At 44.4% G+C, this 23220-nt stretch overlaps 1 protein-coding gene across 12 annotated transcripts in view; it reads left to right on the top strand.

The window, feature by feature from the left end:
• DDX31 (DEAD-box helicase 31) overlaps positions 1 to 23220 on the top strand; it is a 76941-nt gene that overhangs the window by 20150 nt on the left and 33571 nt on the right. For 3 of the 12 annotated variants that reach the window (XR_013519805.1, XR_013519808.1, XR_013519806.1), the window contains exons 8-16: positions 809 to 850; positions 1621 to 1685; positions 3382 to 3501; positions 3634 to 3740; positions 5173 to 5408; positions 6165 to 6341; positions 10081 to 10140; positions 19481 to 19531; positions 21195 to 21309. Coding sequence is in view for 3 of the 12 variants with exons in the window: in XM_078330418.1 (XP_078186544.1) it covers positions 809 to 850; positions 1621 to 1685; positions 3382 to 3501; positions 3634 to 3740; positions 5173 to 5408; positions 6165 to 6341; positions 10081 to 10140; positions 19481 to 19531; positions 21170 to 21309; positions 21547 to 21643 (1095 nt within the window). In the remaining 9 variants the exon portion in view is untranslated. Of the gene's footprint in view, positions 1 to 808; positions 851 to 1620; positions 1686 to 3381; positions 3502 to 3633; positions 3741 to 5172; positions 5409 to 6164; positions 6342 to 10080; positions 10141 to 19480; positions 19532 to 21169; positions 21310 to 21546; positions 22936 to 23220 lie in introns of those variants that run through there. The other 9 variants (XR_013519797.1, XR_013519798.1, XM_002806535.6 and 6 more) reach the window with 5 other exon arrangements.

Genomic DNA, 23220 nt, shown 5'->3' with positions numbered 1-23220 from the left:
ATCACAGAGATGGAGATTTGAAGTCACCCTTTTATACAGCCTGCAGTGCCCTATCTCAGCTCAGTCCAGTGAAGGAGCAGGCACAGAAGCTATTAAAATTTTTATAGCAGCAAAGTTGCTACTTCTCTAGGATGCTTCATGAATACTAAATATGTGGAAACTGTACACATCCTTTGAGAACGGGATTCTGTATGAGGCATTGAAGGTCGTTAATAGCTGTAGCCGACTTTAGTTTTTACTTGCTTTGTTCTCTAATGGACTTGTTGGTTTGCTTTTGTTTTATTGATAGAAAGTTGAGGAGTGACCATCTCCCAGTCTTCAGGTACCCTGGCACAGTTATAGAATATGGTTCTTGCACCTTTAGAGTGAAGTTCCCGGAGGCTAGCATTTTGAACCACTATTCTGGTTTACCCTGCATACATACTGTATTCTTTCTGTTTCTAAGGAGAGTCAAATTCAGGTCACTTTGTTTCATCCCCTTACATTTTTGTGCACCACAGACTTGAACTTCTCTATGTGGCACTCGGGGAATTTGAGCCAGCAGAGGGAGCACAAAACACTATTTTTGTGTATTTCTAAGGTGATGTCTTTACCCCCTTTTCCCAAACTGACAGGTTGCAGAACCAGTCTAAGACAAGGTGTATTTTCTGAGTAGATTCTGTGTGTAGGATTTTTTTTCTTCTTAAATCTTAACTTGAGGTCCAAGTTTGGATCCTAATCACATTACATTGTCTTTTAAAAAAAAAAAAAACAAAGAAAGGAAAAAAGGGATCCTGTTCATCATCTCTAACTTTTACAATTTTTGCAGCTGGCTCTACAAAGCTTTGACACAGTCCAGAAACTGCTTAAGGTAAGGCAAACCATGAGCATTTTATGTTTTCTGACTTTGAGGAAGGATTTAATATACCACAGTTTATTCTTTATTTTCAAAGAGATAAGAATCATTTCCTTTTGCTTGGATATCTCTGCTTTCTCTAGGTAGTTTATAGGTTTTTACTGATCTAAAGCTGCCAATTTCTAGCTTCGCTGGATTCTCAGTGATTCCTGGTGCATAAAGTCCTGCAATTTGTTCATCATAGTCACTAGCAAGCCACATACAGAAATTCACAGGCACAACCTGATGGCAGTCCAGTGGAAAGCAACTTAGAAAGCTGCAAGTAGGGTTTGTTTAAGAAGGGAGAGTGAAGGCTGCAGAGTCAAAGCCTGCCAGCTCACCAAGTTACATCATGAATTGATCCATCCTTCCTTTTATTAGGGGTGGAGAGTAGGGAAGGGTGTGCTTGGGTTTTATCTTAATCCCCAAAAAGGCAATAGACTTGCCGAAATGTGTTTTCAATTCAGGCTCTGTGGGGAAAGACAGGGAAGCTACTTGAATGATTTAAGAAGCTCACATTTCTCTCTTACCATGGTAGAAGCTGGTTATAGACCTGTAATTCAAGTTACTGCTGATAGTGAACATGGGTGTGGCAATGCCTGGGGAGTGTGTCTGCACAGTTCACCTTGTACAGTGGGAAGCTTCAGTTCTTTGTCATGCCTTTTTAAGGAAAGGGAATTTGGAATCATTGTCTTATGTTAATAAAGGGGGCTTTGCCTTGACTGTGGTCTGCTGTCTTTCTGTAGCCATTCACCTGGATTGTGCCTGGAGTGTTAATGGGTGGAGAGAAGAGAAAATCAGAAAAGGCCAGGTAGGGAGAGGTTTGTTGGTTATTTCCTTCTTGAATCTCTTTGTCCTGCCTTCCTGCTTGGTAAGGCTGGGTCCTTCTAACCCTGCTGAGGGCTTTGTCTCAGGCTCTGCTTCCTACTCCCGGTGCACAGGGACAGATTGAGTCAGTGGGGAGCGGTCACCTCTAGACGGTGCTGTTTTTTTAAAATATTAAACCTACAAACAGGTTTTCTTCTGATGTTGCTAGTAACAGTGCTGTCACCTTCTTCACTCCCACCTCCCAGATGCCCGACAGCATCCCTGGTTTAGTATATATGCACCTCGGGTGTGGCTCACTTTTGTGTACATTGAGAGTTTGGGGTTTCGTTGTTTGCTTTTACAAAAACAAGACCATAAACTTATATAATGCTTTGCAACTTGCTTTTTAGGATCAAATACGTTCATTCCTTTCTTTATTAGGCTTTGCAGTGGGTGTCAGTTGAACACTGTTGCAACAAGTAAATCTCAAATTGTCTTCATTCTTTTGAAAATACTTCTATTGTAGTATAGCTTAATAATTAGTGCTCAGTAATTATGTATGTAGTCTATAACTGAGAAGTAAATATGGAACCTAAAGCCTCAGAGCATTGGTTAGGGTTCAACTCAGCTGTAAATAATAACAATAATAACAAATAACAGTGGCACACACAATATACAAGTTTTATTTTTCTTTCACATTTAAGAAATCTGATGGAGCCAGTCCAAGGCTGGCCTGGTGCTCCAGTGTCAGGGCTCAACCTAGCTCTTTCTGTCTTTTTGTGCCACTATGGAAGGATTCCATTTTTAAGGTCACCTTATAGTCGCAGATAGTTGCAGGCACTCCAACCATTGCATCTAATTTCCTGCCAGCAGATACAGAGATGATCATACCTGCTCCCTCTGAAAGTGCTTGCGTGATTGATATGTTCCCTTTACCCTTTTATCCCATTGCTAAAACAGAAACATGACTATACTTAACTGCAAGGGAAGCTGGAAAATATCCCCAGGTAGGCTGGGTGCAGTGACTCATGCCTGTAATCCCAGCACTTTGGGAGGCCAAGACAGGAGGATGACTTAAGACCAGGAGTTTGGGACCAGCCTGGGCAACATAACAAGACCTCCGTCTCTACAAAGAAAAAAAAATGTGTTAAAAATTGGAGGCTTTTATTACTGTGGACAATAGGAAAATGGTTGTTTGGAGAAAGAGCAATTAGATTTATTGTATATATCCCATGAGACAAAGCTGAGCCCCGTTGTATGGAAGTTACATAAAGGGTTTAGCATAAGAAAAAAGTGTCCTACCAATTGGAGCACATTGGCATGGGATAACTTGCTCAGATGATAGATTCCCTGACACAGAAACCTTCAAGAACAGGCTAGATGACAATCTCTTTGGAAGGTTCTAGAAAGGATTTATGAATCAGATAAAGAGCACTGGCTTATGTAGTTATGATTCCTTCCGAAGTTAAGATTTTGTGATTTTAATGTAATTTCAGATCTTAACAGTTGCGTTTCACAGTAGAGGGAAAGACTCGAGCACAGCTTTCCACCCAGTTGTCATTCTGTTTTTCATGATTTCAGGCTGTGGCATGTTTGCACTGTGCATGAGATGAGTCTGCCTCTTTTGCCTTTTTCCTGTGTTTTCTATTGGTGTAGCCTTGTTTGATTTACTTTGTTTTATGATATATAATTTTAAACAGACTCCGCAAAGGAATAAATATCCTTATCTCAACTCCTGGACGTCTTGTGGATCATATAAAATCCACAAAGAACATTCATTTTAGTCGGCTGCGGTGGTTGGTGTTTGATGAAGCAGACAGGTGAGCCTCGTCCCAGGATGATGACAGGTGGAAGAGAAGGGCTGTTTCTGCTCTCCTTGTTGTGACTTCTCTAGCCCCTTAGACCACATTTGCTCTTCATAGAGATAAAAATTTCTTTTCTTACAACCACAGAATCCTGGATTTGGGTTTTGAAAAGGACATCACAGTGATACTTAATGCTGTAAATGCTGAATGTCAAAAACGACAGAACGTCTTGCTATCAGCAACACTCACAGAAGGTGAGTTGAAAAGAAGTGATGGGACCTTCTTTGTTCTTAATGAAGAGGAAGAACCTGGATTGAATCCCAGTTGTTTATTGCATCGATTCTCAACCTCGGGGAGGTGGGGGCGGGGAGAGAGACTCCTTCGAAGGCTGCCTCTGAAACTCTGTGTTCTGCACTCCCAGCTTCCCTCTTCCACTCATCCGAGACAGATATGTGCCCCAGGGTGTGGGGAAAGGGAGAAAGGGCAGGGGTGAGGAGGAGGAAAGACTGGCTTCTGTTGGCTTGGTGGTTTCATGGGGTTTTTTTTGTACTTGCAGCCCACAGAGAGCAGGGCCCTTGCACTGAAGATGGTGGCCTCAGCTGAGTGCCTTTTTTATGTAATCATTCTTCCTCCTAAAGAGCTATTGAACTTAAAAAATATATTATTGAAGAAGCTCTTCTCTGTCTTCCATCCATATGAGATGGAAATTCTTTTTTTTTTGAGACGGAGTTTCGCTCTTGTTACCCAGGCTGAAGTGCAACGGCGGTGCGATCTCAGCTCAGCGCAACCTCCACCTCCTGGGTTCAGGCAATTCTTCTGCCTCAGCCTCCTGAGTAGCTGGGACTACAGGCACGGGCCACCATGCCCAGCTAATTTTTTGTATTTTTAGTAGAGACGGGGTTTCACCGTGTTGACCAGGATGGTCTTGATCTCTCGACCGCGTGATCCACCCACCTCGGCCTCCCAAAGTGCTGGGATTACAGGTTTGAGCTACCGTGCCCAGCCTGAGATGGAAATTCTTAGCTCTCTTTTGTAATTGGGAACACGTAAGCTTAGAAAAGTTGCATCACTTCACCAGAATCACCCCATGCAGTGAGTCATCTGATGAACAGTGCAGCATTCACGTTTGTGTGTCTGGTTTCCTTGGCTTACTAGGCCACATTGCAATATGCATGTACCAGTTCTCCATGTTCTAAGTAACATTAATTTGGAAGGATAGCACGTGAAAAAGGGATTCTGTGGTCAAAAAAGTTTGAGAAATGCCCCACATTCCCCTCCCTTGGATATTTTCAGGGCACATTAACACAATAAAGGCCCTGAGAGTGCTGCTTACAGCAAAGAAGCTTTTGTGAAACTTTTGAAATCAAAGGTTTGCCGTAACTTACTTGACCAAAGAACCCTTATGGGAGGTGGGGGTGGGCACAGTATCTGTTGCTATTCTTTGGATGCTATTCTTTGGTGAGTGTTTGTGGAATGTTAATACGGGTTGGTTGTTAGACTGTGGAAAGAAACTGGTAGATCTCCCTGCAACACAGATTGGCACTAGGGCAGATCAGTGCTGGGAGTTGATGATATCCATGGGGACTTTCCTAACATACATGGGTGGCTGCTGTGGGGGGCATGTGCTTTTGTGACCAGTTTTACAGTGTGTTTGTCATCCGCTTTGCCCTTCTCATTCTGTGCAAGGTGTAACGCGGCTGGCTGATATCAGTTTGCATGATCCAGTCAGTATTTCTGTCCTGGACGAGAGCCATGACCAGTTGAACCCAAAGGACAAAGTGGTCCAGGAGGTCTGTCCTCCACCAGCTGGCGATGAGCTGGACAGCTTTGCGATACCAGAGAGTCTCGAGCAGCACGTAACTGTGGTTCCCAGCAAACTAAGGCTTGTCTGCCTAGCGGCCTTCATCCTTCAGAAATGCAAGGTAGGACTGTGGGCTAGAGCCAACTTGATCCCGGGAAGAAAGGCTGCTTTCTTGTGTTAAGCATAGGTAGCAGTGAGTTGAGACACCAGGAATCAGAGAAGGTTTTCCAACTTATCTCTGCATTCCAGAGGTGGACTTTGATATACGTCCTTTCAGTCAGGTTTTAGGGTTATGGTAAAGAATCATAGGTGAGTAATAGCCATGATGCTCAGCTTGAAATCTGTCCTCCGTATCTCTCCTGTGACATTAGGAACATCACAGGTGGTGGGAACAGCTGGATGTGAGGCAGATCTAGGGGCTCGTCCTCATGTTTCTCAAAGAATCCTGGCATTTGTTTATTTATTTACTAGATTTCTGTGATAACTTTCTCTGAGATGTGGGAAAATAGTGAGTGGAAGGGATGAAGGGTGGAGCTTCAGGATATTCTGCGTATGTGTGGTCTCAGCCAGGTCGTGTTGCTTGTGGCAAGCCCTGGACGAGTGAAAGGAACGCAGCTCCGCACAGCTGCGCTCCAAAGTGTGTTTATTTTTGTCAGAGAAGGAAAAGCTGTTTGAAATGATCACTATGTCATTTTTCTCTCCTGCATTCTTTGTAGAGTGGAGTATCGCTGTTTTTGTTTTTTTTTTTTTAAATAATTCAAAGAAACCTTTGTTTCTAAGTAGAGGTCAGCATGACCATGTAGTTGAGAGAAATACTCGTTTTAATGTCACCTAATCTTAAAATATGTGGGTTTTTTCTCCTTTTATGTTGATGTAGTTTGAGAAAGACCAGAAGATGGTTGTCTTTTTCTCAAGTTGCGAGCTGGTGGAGTTCCACTACAGCCTCTTCCTGCAGACCCTGCTGAGCAGCTCAGGGGCCCCGGCATCAGGGCAGTTGCCATCTGCCTCCACGCGATTAAAATTCCTACGACTGCATGGCAACATGGAGCAGGAGGTGAGCACCGATCTCCCTGTGGAGTGACGTGGCCCCACGTGGAGATGCGGACAGACCTGAGTCCAGCAAACCCATTCTTTAGGCTCAGCAATGGCTACGACCCTTGCACGTTCCGCTGGGCAAGTCAAGAATTAGACGAAAATGGGTGACCCACTGGAACTCAAGGGGATCACCGTGCAGGATTGATGTGGGCGAGGGGGTGTATTGTTCCCATTTGCTTTTGCTCCGGGAGCTGGTCTCTTCCACCCGAGAGAGCTCACAGGCCCCGACTTGGCCTGAGTCTACCTCAACCAGCTGTTAAGGCAACAGAGTACCACTAAGTAGCTGGCACCAGGGAAGGGTTTTGCCTTTTTAGTACCCAGTGTGTAATTAGGGCTTGATGTCTTCAAATTAAGAGCATTAATGGAGCTAAATTGTGGATCCCATATGGTACTGCTGAGCACGGCTGCTGTCATTGTCAACAAGACGCAGCGCCGCACTCTCAACACTTTTGGTTGGGAGAGGGTACTGTGAACCAAAGGGGCTTCGGGTTCCCAGTTCTTTCTCAGCACAGAGTGAGATTTCTGTTCAGGAAGAAGAATACAAATTTCCTCGATTTTAGGGACTTAGCTGTGTGAGTTGCATTCCTCCACTCTTAACTGGGCTGTTTGTTAGGGAGTCGGGGTGGAGTGTGGGAGTGAGATTTGCTCGCCGGAACTGGAAAGGAAGGACGAGTGAGACGCAGAAAGAGGAGCCATTTTGACCTAGAGGAGAGGTTACCAGGCAGCTTTGAAAATCAGAAAGTGAGAAGGAAAACTGGAAATCAGAATGAGATTTGACTTGAGCCAGCTTAAAAGATCATAACACTTCTAGAGCTGAAAGGGACACTACAGCTTTGACATCTTCCTAAATAAGTCCAGCCCCTCTTTGGTTTTGCTCTTTTATTTGAATAATGAAGTAAATGCAGGCCCAGAAAAGCGAACCTGCTCAAGGTCACTCAAGGGCACAGGTTATTTGCCACAAGATGCTATAGAAATTCCTGAATATTCCAGCCCTTGTGCATTAGGTAGACTCTTGGTTTTTACCTTTGGATCCCCGATTGAATCAGACCTGTCAATTTTATTTTTTTAATACCATTAATGGTTTTGTGTTTTGTTTTTGTTTTATGCTTTGTTACTAATCCTGTGGGTCTGTTTTTACTAGAGGTGTTCTGCAGCGTTGGTCCAAGGCTGATGCGGGGAGCTGGGTGTGGACTCAGAACGGTCTAGGGATTTTCTGTAATAGATCATACAAGAGTCTGTAGCTTCATTACACAGAGTATAATGTTCATCTCACGTTGTAACAGCAGTAGTCTAGCATGCTGTTTGTAGCTGTGCCCTCTGGGGACACACTGCTTGTGCTTTTGTCCTGCTGTCATTTGCTGGCTGTGGAATCTCAGGTAACTAAACTCTCTGTGACTCAGTTTCCATGTCTCTAAAATGGGGATGATAAGTGTACTTCCTTTAGGGTTGACTGAATTAATGCTTTCTGTACACAGCACACAGTAAGTGCTCAGTAAATGTTAGGCGCCATTAGTACTATTGTTGTTCTCTGTCCTTCAGGAATAGTTCTTTTTTTATAGTTTAAAATTGTTATATTTTATTGATGCTGTCTGTTTATTAAGTATTTAGCCTTTGCAGTAGAAGACAGAAGGTATAATATCCCTGTGTTTTATTTTGTAAGCATTGGGGTAAGTTTTTTAATCGAGTCTAAGCTGAAACAGTCCCACTTGTATCTTCCTGGCCACTATCCTACATGTCTCCTTCGTTGCTTGACATGGTTCTACATACGTCGATGAGCACTGGATAGAAGTTGCTATTTGCATGGGAGTCATGATGAAAGTCCAAGAGTTTGGTCGGCTTTTTTTCTTACCCCAAATCTGAATACGTCATATCTGGTCTTCAAGGTATTTCACAAGCTTTTATGAACTTTTTTGATTTTTTCTGATTTTGATTCTACGATGTAGCCATTAAAAATGATCCTTGTAAAAGGCCATGCAGCAGACTGAGTGAATGTATCTGTCCTTTCGAGGGTCTGAGCACTGACTCTGGAACGCAACTCCCTGGGTTCAGTATCATTCCAGCCCTTTTCCACGGGTGCATGTCCTTTGGGCAAGTTCCTTAACCCATCTGTGCCTCAGTTTTTTTCTTCTGGAAAATGGGAGTGATGGATAGTACCTACACATAGGGACACTGAGGATTAGAGAAATTCAGACGTGTAAGGTGCTTGCACCAGGGTCTGGTACGTGGTGAGCACTTGATGAATGTTGTTGGTATGTCTTTATCCGGTGCACTAAGTGAGCTGTGCCCTGGGCTTCCAGCCATGGACAAAAGCTATGCACATGAAAGACCAGAAAGACATGCCACAGTGCGTGGTGACTGTGCCAAAGCAGCAGAGACTTTACCTTTTTCCAGATTGTGAATAGCTTGGTTCTCTTTGTATTTGTTGCCGACGGGTAAGTGTAACCAACTCAAGTACACAGAGGTGTCATGACTGAATGCGTGCTTGCAGGCTCCTACTGAAAGCATTCCAGGATGCTCACCTTTTGGTTCAGCAAGTGTGTTTCTAGGAATTTACCCTAAGGGAATACTTAAGAATGTACACAGTGACTTATTTACAGAGATGTTTATCTCACAGCATTGATTGCAACATTAAAATATCAACAGGGCGTTGTGGCTCACGCCTGTAATCCCAGCACTTTGGCAGGCTGACGCTGGTGAGTTGCTTGAGCTCAGGAGTTCAAGACCAACCTGGGCAACATGGCGAAACCTCATCTCTACAGAAAATACAAAAATTAGCCAGGCATAGTGGTGCATGCCTGTAGTCCCTTGCTACTCAGGAGGCCAAGGTGGGAGGATCACTTGAGCCTGGGAGGTGGAGGTTACATGAGCTGAGATTGTATAGTGAGCCTGGGTGACAAAGTGAGACCCTGTCACACACACACACACACACACACAAATCAGAGACAACTTTAATTGCCAGTAATACAACATTGGTCACATAAATAATGGTACATCCATTTAGCTGAATACTATTTTACCATGAGAGATGATGTGATCTTTGGATACTTGCTGGCATCAAGAGATGTTCATATTCTGTTGGTATATAAGAGCATGTTAACAGTATAAGTAGTAGGATACCATGTTTTTGGAAAGCTGACTATTTGGTTATGTTATGCATAAAAGGGGGACTTGGGAAACATCAAGGTGTCCCTGGTGGTAGTGGTGGTTTGCCTTGAGTGATATTTTATTTTCTTCCTTTAACATAAATATAGTTTTTCTACAATTAAAATACATAGTTTTATAAATATCTAATCTTTTAAAAAATTGCCTGTAGATAAGGTTGGTTATTCTCGATTTCTACAGAGCACTTGTGGGAAAAGGTTTAGAATAAATTGCACACAGGCTTGGAACTTTCCATGTAGTAACTTGTGCCTTCCTGTTCTTGTTTTTGGCCATTCCTGGAGAGTGTGCCTACCCTGCTACTGTCTTACAGAAATGCGCACCCTCAAAGTTCCTCCTTGTAGCCTCAATCTGGTCCTGTAAATACAGGGTCATTTTAAAAGATATAAAGAAGCCACTTCTTCCTCTTGCCTGGCAAACCTCTCTGTGCCTGAAAACAGCTCTAGCAGTAGGAGATGGGGAGAGCTAGGGAGATCTAAGCCTGCCTTGCTGGAGTTTGTCTCTGAGTTATAAGGCCCTATTTTTCCTTGTTTTTGTAGGAAAGAACAGCAGTGTTTCAGGAATTTTCACATTCCAGAAGAGGCGTCCTTCTTTGCACGGTACGTATCATCCTGTCTTCCATGCGAAGGCGGATACATTTCTGTATTGGCTGTGTAATTTTTCATCTCCTGACTGTTTGTCCTGTGGTCAGCCCTATAGGGCCCAGGAACACTAGGGGCCCCATAATGGGGCTGGCCTCTTTGCACTTCTTTCTTGTCACCTGACGGAGTCACAGATAGCCAGCCACCACTGCGCAGAAGACTTGGCAGTTTGCTCACTAATAGTGGCAGCTGTTGGTCTGAATATGTGTGAATCTTGGAGATTTCTAGCTACCAAAAACTTGTAAATTACAGCTATCGGGAGTAATTAGAGCTGAGAAAGTCTTTCCACAACAAAATGATTCTGCTTGCGTCTGCTCACCTTTTCTTAAAGGAAAACCGGTGCATTTGGGCTGATTTTATTTGCTGTTGTCTCAGACTGTTGTTTGCCCTGTGATTTCAGGGCCAGCTTCCTCAGCCTCAGGGTTTGCAGTCTTAGGTAGCTGCCTTCTCCAGCACAGCACTGACTTTTTAAACTCACACCTCTCATGCTCTTTGGAGATTAAAAACTCACACCTTCACTGTTCCCCCGCTCTGGGGATTCTCTTTACCATAGTCGTTGCTATCTCCAAAGATTAAAATGCCTTCTCTGTGCCATCTTGGATGATGTCACTTAATCCCCAACTGGTTACTGGAGAAGTCCCTATATATACAGTAATGAAATTGTACTATAAATATAGTAAATCCAGCGAACAAGAGCTGGGAAGAAAGAAAGATACTAAGCTAATGTCCATCTAGGCCACATTCAATGCAATTACTTTTTAAGGAACTTGTATTCCATATTCAGTGTTAAAGGTAATGGAGACTTTTCTAAGTGTAGACTTTCTGTACGAGTGCAGCATGGTTTCTTGTGTGTATATATACATGTGCTCATCTGCAAGAGGGCTTGTTGGTAACCTGCTTATCACAGTGTCGGTTCTCATGTGTGCGAGGCAAACAGTGGCTCTGCCGACATTCAGATCTGAGAGCTGTAATCATGGAATACTTGCCTCCTTAGGAGGTCTGTGTCTGACCAAGCCTTTCCCTTTATGAGGCCCATCCATGAGTCAGATGCTCGAGCTTGTTCTAAAGCCATCTTTATGCATGGTCTGTAGTGAAGATTAATTCCAAATAATCTACTTAATAAAGAAATTTGTTGGGCCAGGTGCAGTGGCTCACGCCTACAGTCCCACCGCTTTGGGAGGCCAAGGTGGGAGGATCACTTGAGCCCAGGAGTTCACGACCAGCCTGAGCAACAATATAGCAAGACCCTGTCTCTACAAAAAATTAAAGAATAAAATTAGCCAGGCATGGTGGCATGTGCCTGTAGTTCTAGCTACTCAGGATGCTGAGACAGGAGGATCACTGGAACCCAGAAGGTCGAGCTACAGTGAGCTGTGATTGCACCACTGCTTTCCAGCCTGAGCAACGGAGTGAGTGAGACCTTGTCTTAAAAGAAAAAAAGCAGGAGAAAGAAATTTGTCAAAAATCCTTATTATATCTAACAATGCTTTGTGGAAACTGATCCCTTTTTATCTCTTTTCATCCTTCTCCCCCTTGCTCCTTACCCTTCAGCAAAACAGCCCCCTCTTTTAGACCTTGAATATATCTTTTGGCTTTGGGGCCTTCGTTCGGGCTAGTCCCTCTGCCTGGAATGCTGTCATGATTTTGACTAAACCACCCTTAGGTCTCTGCTTACATTTTATGTCTTAAAAGAAACGAAACCCAGGAGCCCCCGTTCTTCCCCATGAGGCCGTCCCAGTGCACTCTACGTTTCTTCACCGTAGTGCTCATCCCACCTCGCCTAGGTGCCTTCCCAGCTGATCGTCAGCGCCGTGAAGACAAGGACAGATTTGTTTGCATTTTTATCCCGGTGTCTAGCATAGAACAGGCAGGCAAACGCAGTAGGCACTTGGCATTTTTGCTGGTCAAATTGGAGGCGATAAATGGGGCCCAAGAAAGTTGATGTTGAGAGCTACCAGTGTAGTGTCTTTTAAGACAGAGAGGTAGAGATTAATAGACGTACTCATTGGGACTAAGTTTTTCATTTATCTGGTATCATCTGAGAAGTGAATGTTCTAGACTGTTAATGTTGAAATAGAGAGCAGTAAGAACCTTTGTGGTAGAGTGTGGGTTATGATAGGAACAGAATATTTTATCTTTGACCCATAAGATGCTGGATTTATCCCTCGGAAATTGTTGAGTTTCCTAGTAGGTGAACACTTTTATAGACACGGGCGAGCTATAAGCCCAAAAGAAAACCCCAGGTATCTGAAGTTCAGATACCTGAACTTGTATTTTTAGTAGCTCTTCATGGAAAAAGATTATTCTTTCTCAGATATTTCAGACAATTCTCAGTGAGATCAAAGCATATGATCACTTTCCTTGTTCTGTCTGGCTGATGATACCTACAGGCACGTGGTATCAGCTAGACAAAGAACGCCATTGTCTTGGCAAGCACAGTACCCCCCCCCCCCCAGCCCTCTGCACCCTGCCAGTGCCAGGTGCCACGTGTAATGAAAACTCTCCCTTGCCCATAGCCTGATTTCTCTAAAGCCCTTGGTCTTTGTTCATTTTCTAGTCCAGGCCACACCAGCATGCTGATCTTCTGTGGACTCTCTTTGCTCTGTAGTGAAGATGACTGGTGAAGAGCTGGATGGGGCTCGTTTCTCTCAATAGCTGGGCCAGAACAAAAGTGCAGGTTCCCAGTTGTGGGAAGTTCTTCGCTTCCTCTCGGTGTTCCTGCCCCTTCTGCCATGCTTGTTTGCTCTAGCTGACGCTTCTGGCATCTGAGAGCTGCGGGGCGCGTGGGATACACACGCTGTGATAGATCATGCCTGGATTGGGGGAGATGCTGCCACTCTGCGTCCTTTTAAGCAGCCTGTTGCTTGCCAGGCTATCTGAACGCTCTCCAGGAGCCTCCTTGGTGTTAATGAGGAACGAGGGCCACTTCAGGATGAGACAGATGGAGAACTGGCTTCTTTTGATAAAGAGGAATCGTGTTGTTAATCGTTAAGTGGGGATTTTTCCCCCCTTTGTACTGTGCCTTTTGCCATTTTCATTTATCATCCCGAGATCCTTTTAACAAGGCCAGAATGAATGTCCTTATGAAAATTTGGAAATAGTGATGTGCTCACACAGAAGTTCACCGTTAACGCTATTTCCTTTACCATTAAAAAGTCCCCCACCCCACTCTCCTTCCTGTTAGAAACAGTTACGGTGCATGTGTGTGCTTTATTTCATTTTAGTTATATACATCTTAAAAGCAGGGAGCTTTTTAATTTCATGCAGCTCTCAAGCCCTGATAACATGGCTTTGTGTACTGTGGCTGTTCAGTACAGGTGTGATTGTGGTAAGATGGAGTCTAGGCAAAGGGTAGTTGGGGCAAAAGAGATCAGTTTGTGAAAGACAAGGAGTCCTCACACATTCACACTGTACTTTCGTGTCTTCTGGAAAACTAGATCTAAGAAAAAGCCAAGTGAAGTAGGGAGTCGGGATGAGCAGGAAGGAGTCATTGGAAGTTCAAAGCCCACTTTCCCAAGTGGAATTAAGCAACCAAAGGGATCAGGTACCAGGCACTGGATCATTTGCAAAATGTTATTTCCTCCTGCCTTTATAGAGAAGAACCCACCCTGAGCCAGAGGAAAGGAACTGGTTTTTAATGCCATCGTGATGGTGATGAGCTGACAAAGTACCACTGAATGAGTGGAAGATGGAGTTTCCAAGCCACCTGATTTTAAGGCTGACACTAGGTTTTCTGTTGGTCTGGGTGGCTCTCCTTGGTTGTCTCCGGTTAGAGCGCAGTCACCTTTCCCCCAGAAATGAAAGACACTTCCAGCTCCCCCGGGCACTGACTGTCCCTTGACATCCTCCTTGGTTGTCCAGCGCATGCTTTTCTTTTTTGGAAGATGCACCTAAATCACCTGCACTGCCTCCCTCCACCTTTGCAGTTTTTTTTCCGCTTGAAGCATACTGTTCTGTCTGTACAGTTCTTAATTTCCTCTCCTCCTGGGAAATTTCCACCGTGCCAGGAGGCTTGGAGACAAAGGAGATAAGGCTGTGAGAGTCACAGAATGTCAGTTCTGTGCCCCAAATAAATGTGGACTTTCATGCTTTTCTCTGGGGTATGCTTTTTGGGTAAAGTTTATCTTTTTCATTTTATTTTGTTGGTGTTAATGGAAAGATCATTTGGAGATTGTTTGCTGTTTACTCAGTTACGCTAACTCATGTTGCCAGTTTTTTGGCGGCTCCAGCCAAGATCTCTCGCCTCTGACAGCTTCTGCACTCTCTCCTTCCTCCTCTGATTACGCAGCCCAATCTGTCACCCGGACAACGGGGGCCTGGACCCTGCTGATGGCTTTCCACACACGGCAATAATGACTTTTGGCAGGCCGGGAAGGCGTCAGAGGCGAGTGTGCTGCGTCCCTTCTCAGAGAGACGGCAGGCCCCCTCTCCCTGTTAGTAAAAGCACTTTGTGAGGTTCTTGGGTAAATAAATGAGTCATTTTAATCCAACTGACAGGCTGGCACCTGAGCAAGCTGCCTTCCATCTGTACTCCTAGGTCTCATGGAGGCAGCCAATTGTCAAGCCCAGGGCCTTCAAGGCCTCACCGTTGAGTGTCTTTCAGAACTGACTTTAGCAATTCTTTTGCCCTAATTAGGATAAAGGAATAAAATGGGACTACATCTAAGTTCTAAGAGGAGGCAGAACAGAATCCTCTGCTGAGTCTTGGGTGGGTCACCATCTCCTGTTGATCTGATGCAGCTGGCTGATGGTGCTCCAGGGAGATGGAGCCTCTGCTGCTTCCCAGGGTCCTCTCCCAGGGTGGGGCGGGAACAGAGAATGAGATGTGATGGAGGAGGAGAGTACAGAGGCACTGAAGTAACTTCTCCGCCTGATTGCCATCATGCCAGTTCTTACTTCACCAGGATCCGTGAAATTTATAAAACCTCAGAATACTGAGATTTATAGTTCTCCAGATACTTCTCACATACATGGTCTCATTTGATCTTCACAACAACCTCATGACGTACATAGCATGGTTCTCCCAGCCATTTTATAGGCAGGGCAGCCGAGGCTCAGCTTGCTGAATGGACTCAGGCGGATTAGACCAGCCCCGAAGTGGGACTGGAGCAAGCAGTCCAGTTCTCTCCTTCTAGAGCAAGACTTGCCACTTGCCTTTCCTTCTCCTTATTCACTGTGGTAGCCTAAAGAAGTGGCTGAGCTCAATCTGGGGGAGAGAAAACAGGGAATATTGGGCAGTGGGTGGCTCTTCAGTGAGGTTCCCCTAACACACATTAGTGGGAGACCAGAAGATTGTGTCTTAGCCTGTTGTCCAGAGCTAGGTCACCCAAGTAGGAAATAGAACCTCGAGGGCACAGTGACAGGCTGCCGGCGCCCGTCATCACTCACTGTTGCAATGTGTGAACTCACAGTGAGTTTCATGAACGTCACACGTTATTTTAGTCTTTAGAGTCTTAGTGTTTCCTGGTTGAATTTACTAAGCCATTGAGCATTACATTTTTTACAAGGCATGTCTGTAAAGCTCAAGCAGCCCGCTGTCTACATGTATCTCCCACTGCAGTGCACTTAAAGAAAATAAATCATTTCTTAACAAGAGCTTTGCAGATGTAAGAACTCATCAGTGTTTCTAGAAACATAAACTGTAGTTGATGTAGAAAGCGACTCCCATTCCCCTTTAGATAGAGAACATCCTAAATTGTGTTCTCAAAGGCATCAGCTCTGCAGCATCAGCCTTTAGCTTCCCAATCCTGTGGGAGCTGTCTGAAAACACTTTGTGGGTGGTTGACACACTTTTAGTACATTTAACTTCTGCTTACACACTTAGAAATTCAGCCTAGCCAGCATTCACAGAAAACCCACAAATCTCAGGTACAAGTGAAGGCAGACCAATCCTGAGGCACCCTCAGTGGTTCTTCTGGGGGGCGGTGGTGAGGCAGTGTCTCCCTCAAGTCCTGCCTCTGACCCTGGGGGAGTCAGGAGTGTGTTTCTTTTTCTTTTTTTGAGACAGAGTTTTGCTCTTGTTGCCCAGCCTGGAGTGCAATGGCGCAATCTCAGCTCCTTGCACCCTCAGCCTCCCAGGTTCAAGTGATTTCTCCTGTCTCAGCCTCCCAAGTACCTGGGACTACAGGAATGTACCACCACTCCTGGCTAATTGTGTATTTTTAGTAGAGATGGGGTTTCACCATGTTGGTCAGGCTGGTCTCAAACGCCTCACCTCAGGTGTTTCACCCGCCTTGGCCTCCCAAAGTGCTGGGATTACAAGTGTGAGCCACTCTGCCTGGGTGGGAGTGTGTTTCTTCTAGAAACTTCACCTATTGTTTTTCAAAAAAGTTGTGTGCATATGAATACTTTGTGATACTTAAAAGAAAAGTGAGTGGGGGGTGGGCTGTTTTTACAGAATTATTCCAGAATACTTCTGCAGAATGGAAGGAAGGAATGGTAGACTTAAGGTAACAGTACAGGCAAGGACCAGCGATAATGCTAAAAGCCTTGGGTGAAAGGTTTAGGAAACAGGACCATGTTACTTGCTTGGTCTCAAGGTGTCACTCCCAGTTACTCATTACAAAGGAGAAAGTCACCTTCACAGCAGAGGGACCCAAACAGGACCGACTTACCCAAAGTGTTGCCCTGAGCTTGTTGCTGCCAGAATTCCTAGCCAGAACCTTACCATGAGGAAGCAGTTAGACAAATCCAGTTGTCCGATGTCCTCAGGAACATTTCGATGTTCTTAAAAAATGACAGACATCGAAAACTAAATAAGTCAGTCAAAGGCAGGCGTATGGTTCCAAATTAGACATAATGGAGTGTGCAATCTGCCATCTGATCCTAGTTTAGGAAAGAAAAACAACTGTAAAAGGCCTCGTGAGGCGTGGTGGCTCATGCCTGTAATCCCAACGCTTTGGGAGGCCGGGGTGCGAGGATCACTTGAGCCAAGGAGTATAAGAGCAGCTTGGGCAAAAAAGAATCTAGGTTACCTGGGTTTGGTGGAGCTTGCCTGTAGTCCCAGCTACTCAGGAGGCGGAGGCCAGAGGATCGCTTGAAACCAGGAGATCGAGGCTGCAGTGAGTAGTGATTGTGCCACTGTACTCCAGCCTGGGCAACAGAATGAGACCCCATCTTTGAAAAAAAGACATCTTAGGTATCGTTAGAGAAATTTGGATATGGACTGTTTATTAGAAAATGTTATTCAGTGTTAAATTTCTTGGGTGTGTTAATGGTGGTGTGGTTATGTAGATCAATGTCCTTTTACTTAGGAGGTATGTGCTAAAGCATTTAGGGTTAAAGTGTCATGATGTGTGCAACCTACTTTCAGATGGTTCAGAAAAATGTGCTTGCACATGTGTATGTGTGTGCAGATGCGTAGATAGTACGCAGTTGCGCCAGAGACTGCAGTGGTGGAACTAGATGAGGAAGTTACCATCTGTATCTCCTTCCTCTAGATTGTTCTAGTCTCTTAACTTTTCTATAGGTTTTAATTTTTATAAATAAAAATGGTAGGGTAAGTGATAAGAATTGATCGTTAACACCAAAGCAAATAACACGGGAAAACACAAAGAAAAAAGTAAAAATCCCCTTAGATCCTCTGTCCAGACATAACCACAGTTGGTGGTTTTGGGAGCCTCTGTCAAGGTGTTGGTTCTCCATCTACCTACTTAATGTTTTTTTGGTGGTGTTACTCCCCCTCTCTTTTTCTTTAGTTTTTTTGGTTAAAACCAGATCTTTTAGAATACCCTACACTCAGGATTTGGCTAATTGTGTCCTCATGGTGTTCAACATGGTCCTCTTTCTCCCCTACTTCCTGTGTATGCTAGTAGTTGGATCTAGATACTTGCTTAGATTTAGGTTCTAGGTTTCAGGTTTTGTTTTGTTTGACAAGAATATGTCATAAGTGATACTCTGTATTTCCTATTGCGATAGCTGTTTATGTTTTAAAATTGTGCCAAGACTCTTCTATGGTCTGAGTCAAAAGTATCAAGGTTCATTAAAGAAGGTCTGTCCTTCCTCTTCTGTTCATCCCTTGGAGGGAACTACTTTCTTGAGCTTTGGGGTTCTTCCTACCATTATTTCTTACTGGAATATGAGCAGATATGTTTGTTGGATTTCTAGAAGTGATACTGTTCTGGGTCAGGAGCAAATGCACATGTAATTTTGCTGGATACAGGGATTCCCACCCGCAGCATATGAGGGACATAGGATTATTTTTGGTGGTGGAATGTGGTATAATATAATATGACCTTGAAAAAGCAAAGCAGACCTGGATTTGAGGATTATTTCTACTTCCCAGCTGCATGTCCGAGAACAAAATACTTAATCTCTCTGGACTCTGATTTTCTCATCTGTCAAACGGGGGTAGTAGTTGTTTCGAGGATTAGTCACATAATACACGTGAAACTCTCAGTGCAGTGTGTGTGTTGGGTAGTAAGTGTTTAGTAAATGTTGACTGGGACACTTGTTGTGACTGTTATTCTTGAAGAATGAATGCTGAGTGCTAAAGCATGCTAAAGACGGGGACATTCCTGCTTTCTAGTCTGCTAGAATGGTGAGAGAACAGAGAATTTTTGCTCTTTAGGTGGTGACCAGTCGAAAAGATAAATAAAATTAAAAATCAGTCTGCATTGCTTTTAGTTTTTCAGCTATCTAGCTAAGTCTTTGAAGCGATTAATGGGTTTGGCCTGTGTTCTAATCCAGCTATCAGAAGAGACGGGATTACTAGATCCTTGCTGCTTTCTGAGGCCAGAAAGCAAAATCCTCAGTAAATACTTTGCACTTCTCCCCCACAGTGAATGCCTTGAGGGGTGATGTTCCAGAACACACCTCAGGGCCAGCTTGTTGTTAGGAGTTGCTCATAGTTGTGGGCTGGGGATGATAATCCATGAACGTGTTCATCATCAAGTGATTTTTCAGAAAAAATGTAAATCAATAAAAACCAATAAAGAAGTGTTCAGAATTCTTTACATAACACAACTGATAATTACTGCTTAAGCTCCTAGGCTAACCTGTCGATTCTTTTAGCAAAGGGTGTTATGACTCTCTCACCAATGAGTTCTGTAGAATTTGCCCCTAAATCAGAATTTTTAATCACAAGAGGACTGCAGTGGGTTCCTGAGCCCCCTAAAGTTGTATGCAGGAGTGTGTGTGTGTTTGTGTGTGTATACCAGACATACACATGTATTCTTGAATGTGCGTGCAGTATGGAGGGGGTGAACTCTCAGAGTTTGTGTCAGATTATCAAACATATCCAGAACCCCAGATAGGTTCAGAAACTCAGTGTTAAACCATATTCTTTTCTCTTTTAAAGGATGTTGCAGCTCGAGGCTTAGATCTCCCTCAAGTCACATGGATTGTTCAGGTAATTTTTCAGTTGTTAAGGTGTAAGCTTTAGGCAGGAATATGTGATCATGAGTAGATGCATTGGCTTTAAGTAAAATAATTATTATTATTCTCTTGGGTGTTGCCCTGGTAACCAGGCAGCAAACCAGCCTTATCTGTACAGTTCCTCTGACATCTTTCCTTAACCCAGCCCAGCTCACCACTGCAGCAAAACAGCCAAAATGTGCGTTCATGAGAGGGAGGTGGCAGGCTCTCCTGCTTCCAGACTAATTCATGTCACAAACCAAAATTTCAACAATGTGAAAATAACGGGAATTATCTCGGCCCCTGGGAGGCCTTAGTGTGTCCAGAAGGAGATGGCTCAGCTGTCCTGAGAGCCGTGTCCATGTACATTGACCTGCAGGGAGCAATTAAGTTCCTGACAGCATCTTACACATACCTCTAGTCTTAGACACTTTGCCAGAGGGTACAGGTGTTAGCACTAGAGTCTAGTGGTTTTAGTTTTGTTTTTTCTTTTTGTTAGTCTGCAGAATGATATTTTTAAGCCCTTCTGTGTGGGGGCTAGGGGACACGTGCCCTGTTGACGTGAGTCATGGTTTATTCACAGTTTAGTGGGATTGCATGCCTGTCACTGGCCAGGAAATCTGATCTGCTCACTGCAGATGATCACTTTAGAACTGGAGGCATTGTGCCTTCTTTCCTGCTGGCCACAGACTGAATTGAAGATAAGACGATGATGATTTTTAATATACGGCAGGCCAGACATACGGAATTGATCATTTAGAGCTTATATTGTAAATATTGATTCATTTAATATGCCTAGCTTCCCATACAGTATATTCACCTTGGCCCTCAGTTCGTTGATTTGTGTAGCATCAAAGCGTGGAAAAAGGAAGAATGAGTGGATGGTCAGTTAGCTTTAATGATGACGAAGTTATCGCCAAAGAAAAAATAAAATGCTGTGTGTAATCCATCATAATGAGGGATAGAGTCTGCTCTTTTCTCTGAGTCAGCAGTGCTCTCCATGCAAGTGAAATCACTTCCCTACCTGCAGGGAACCTGCCGCTCACCTGCCCGAATTCTGTAGAATGGCCTTCATTCTGAAGGACTGCATGGGGCTGCGGCAGGCTGATGGGGACCAGCTCCTGGGGCCTGCTCCTGGTGGCCTGAGAACAGAGGTAGACTCTGCCCGCAGAGCAGGGAGCCCCTTCATCCACACCCTCCAGTGTCCTCTGGACACCTCACCCTGTGGCCTTGTCTACCAAGGAAGTAGGTCAAGGTCATGTGGTCATCCTGGAGAAATTTACCCCCACCTGCCTACATTTTCACCTTGTACAGTCACCTCAGTGAAAAGATGCAAATAAGAAAATGAAGAGACCTGTGGAGAAGTGAAATTAAAAAGGAGATATTGGGATGAGAAGTTGTCTCGTTTATCGGAAACTTGGCCACTGTTCACATTTGCGTGTCAGAGCCTTGTTATTTCCAATGAAGCCAGGAGTTTTAGGGTTGAATGACTTCTCCTTGTGATTGCGTTAGGGTAACCATAGCACCAGGATTTAATTCTTGGGATACCTGCAGGCAGGTGAGGGGTATTGCACTTCCAATTAATGGCAGTCCCTTGATCTGTGAATGCCTTCATTTTTGTTACCCTTTTTAGTACAACGCTCCATCTTCACCTGCAGAATACATCCACCGGATTGGAAGAACCGCCCGGATTGGCTGCCATGGGAGCAGCCTGCTCATTTTGGCTCCTTCGGAGGCAGAATATGTCAACTCGTTGGCGTCTCACAAAATCAAGTGAGTCAGAAACCTGAATGGGGTTTCAGCTGATCTCACCTAATTAACTTTCTGTCGCTTTTTACAGTGGATGGGCCTTGTAAGCTGACGAAGAGCCATTAACCCTTGTGATCCCTAAATGAGTCCCAGAATAGCCAGTGGCAAAAACTAAAACCCTTAATATCCTCAGCACATGACAGTTTTCCTTGCGTTGCCAGACTTAAGTCATAGGGTCTGTTGTACTTGATTTTCTTTCAGAGGCTGTGTTTCGTTTCTCCTGCTGCAAGGTAAGTGTGCATCATCTTCACAGCTTCTGAAACGCTTTTTATTCACAACTTTTATTTATTGCAATTAATGATTTGTATCTTCAAAGTTGATTTGTCTTTTAAAAAAATAATGCTTCTTACTCATCACACAATTTCCCTTCCCCAGGAAGATAAATCCGGGGGAAAATGACTTTGAGGCAGTTGAAGTCCACGCTAGATTCACAGTCAGGATGTTCAGCTGCCATCTTGTGTGTCACAGTTCAGCACCTCATACCCCTGAGTAAAGCCCTGGGTTCCAGACCTGGTGGCTCTGACGCTAAATGGGATAGTCTTAATTGCTTTTTCCTTGCCCAGCCCTGTGTTTTATGTAAAACATCAAATAAAACTACAACACCATTTTCTTCCCTAAAGTACGGTACTGGAAAGAAGCATTGCATTATGCATTGGAACAGAAACACCCTAGCAGGCAGTATGGGGGCCTCTTGGGTGTGCAGCCCCCTCACTTGCAGGAGCCATGTGTGGCTGACCCCACCAGGCCCTGTCCCACTTCCCACCTGCAGAACTTGGCCTCACATACTAGTAAGGCTTTCCCAAACCCTTTCAAGGCTGTTAGTGTGAACACCTATGGACTGGGGCTTATTCAGAAAATGTGCCGTGTGTCCTGCAGTGTTGGGGGTGGTGGGAAACTATTCCTGGCCTGGTAGTCATGCCGGGGGCCAAAATATAGTTGGATTTTCCTTCCTTCAGTGTGTTCCTTATCTTAACAAAATCTGTCACTTGAAAAGAGTGGTTTTTATTTGCTAAGGAAGATGTGCATATCGTATCTTATTAGTGAGAGAAATCTCATATAGATCAGTTGGTCACTTTTCACCCAGCGCTGCTGAGTTCTGAGCTCCCTCAGCTGGAGGCTGGCTGGCCTCTCTTTGTGGCCCTTTTGGCCTCGAAGCTGACACCCACCAGGCAGGTGTAGCAGAAACCCTGGGGAAGTTGAAACACAAGCCTCTGGCACAGCTGGTTTCCTTTTCTTCCCTGACCCTGTTCTCAGAGCATGGGAGCCCATCACAGTGCTGCTGGGGCTGCTTTCCACTGTCATAGGAATTTGTGTACATGCAGAAAGCACTTTCAGAATTTGGTGCTATGGCCCCATAATAGAAAATGTAGTCACCACACCTTAACAGCGTTCTCAGTCACTCCACGCTGCTTTTCCTCTTCCTTCCATTCTAGAGCTACCAGTTCCCATTCTCCCATTCCTTCCTGGCTGCAGCTCCCTGGATGTTCCCCCATGCTCATTCACTGTGACATGACCTCTTCCTAAGAAAAATGAGTGACAGCAGTTACAGAGACCAGTGATAATTGTCTAAGGCCAGAGTTAACAGCAGAGGTACCCCTGTCTTTGCTCTCTTCATTTTTCTCTAAGAACATGTTCAAGTAGATTGCTATGAAGGGCTCAAATGTAAAGCTAAAATTGAGAAGGGAAAACAGTGATTAGCAGAGGCACAAAGTGTTAGGGAGTCAGTGTATTTTAAAGACATAACAAATCCTGTCATCCGCTGTGACGATCTTGTCTGGAAAAAAATAGTGTGCCTGCATTTGCATGACTCCCTTCTTTTTAATCCCACATTAAAAAGGGGAGAACTCAGTGTTAACACCGTCTCTCCAGAAAGGA

This window comes from Callithrix jacchus, chromosome 1, assembly GCF_049354715.1.
Source record: "Callithrix jacchus isolate 240 chromosome 1, calJac240_pri, whole genome shotgun sequence".
In the NCBI taxonomy this organism is placed as follows: Eukaryota; Metazoa; Chordata; class Mammalia; order Primates; family Cebidae; genus Callithrix; species Callithrix jacchus.
Note: the sequence above shows the minus strand (reverse complement) of the source record. Positions and strands in the feature narration are given on the sequence as shown.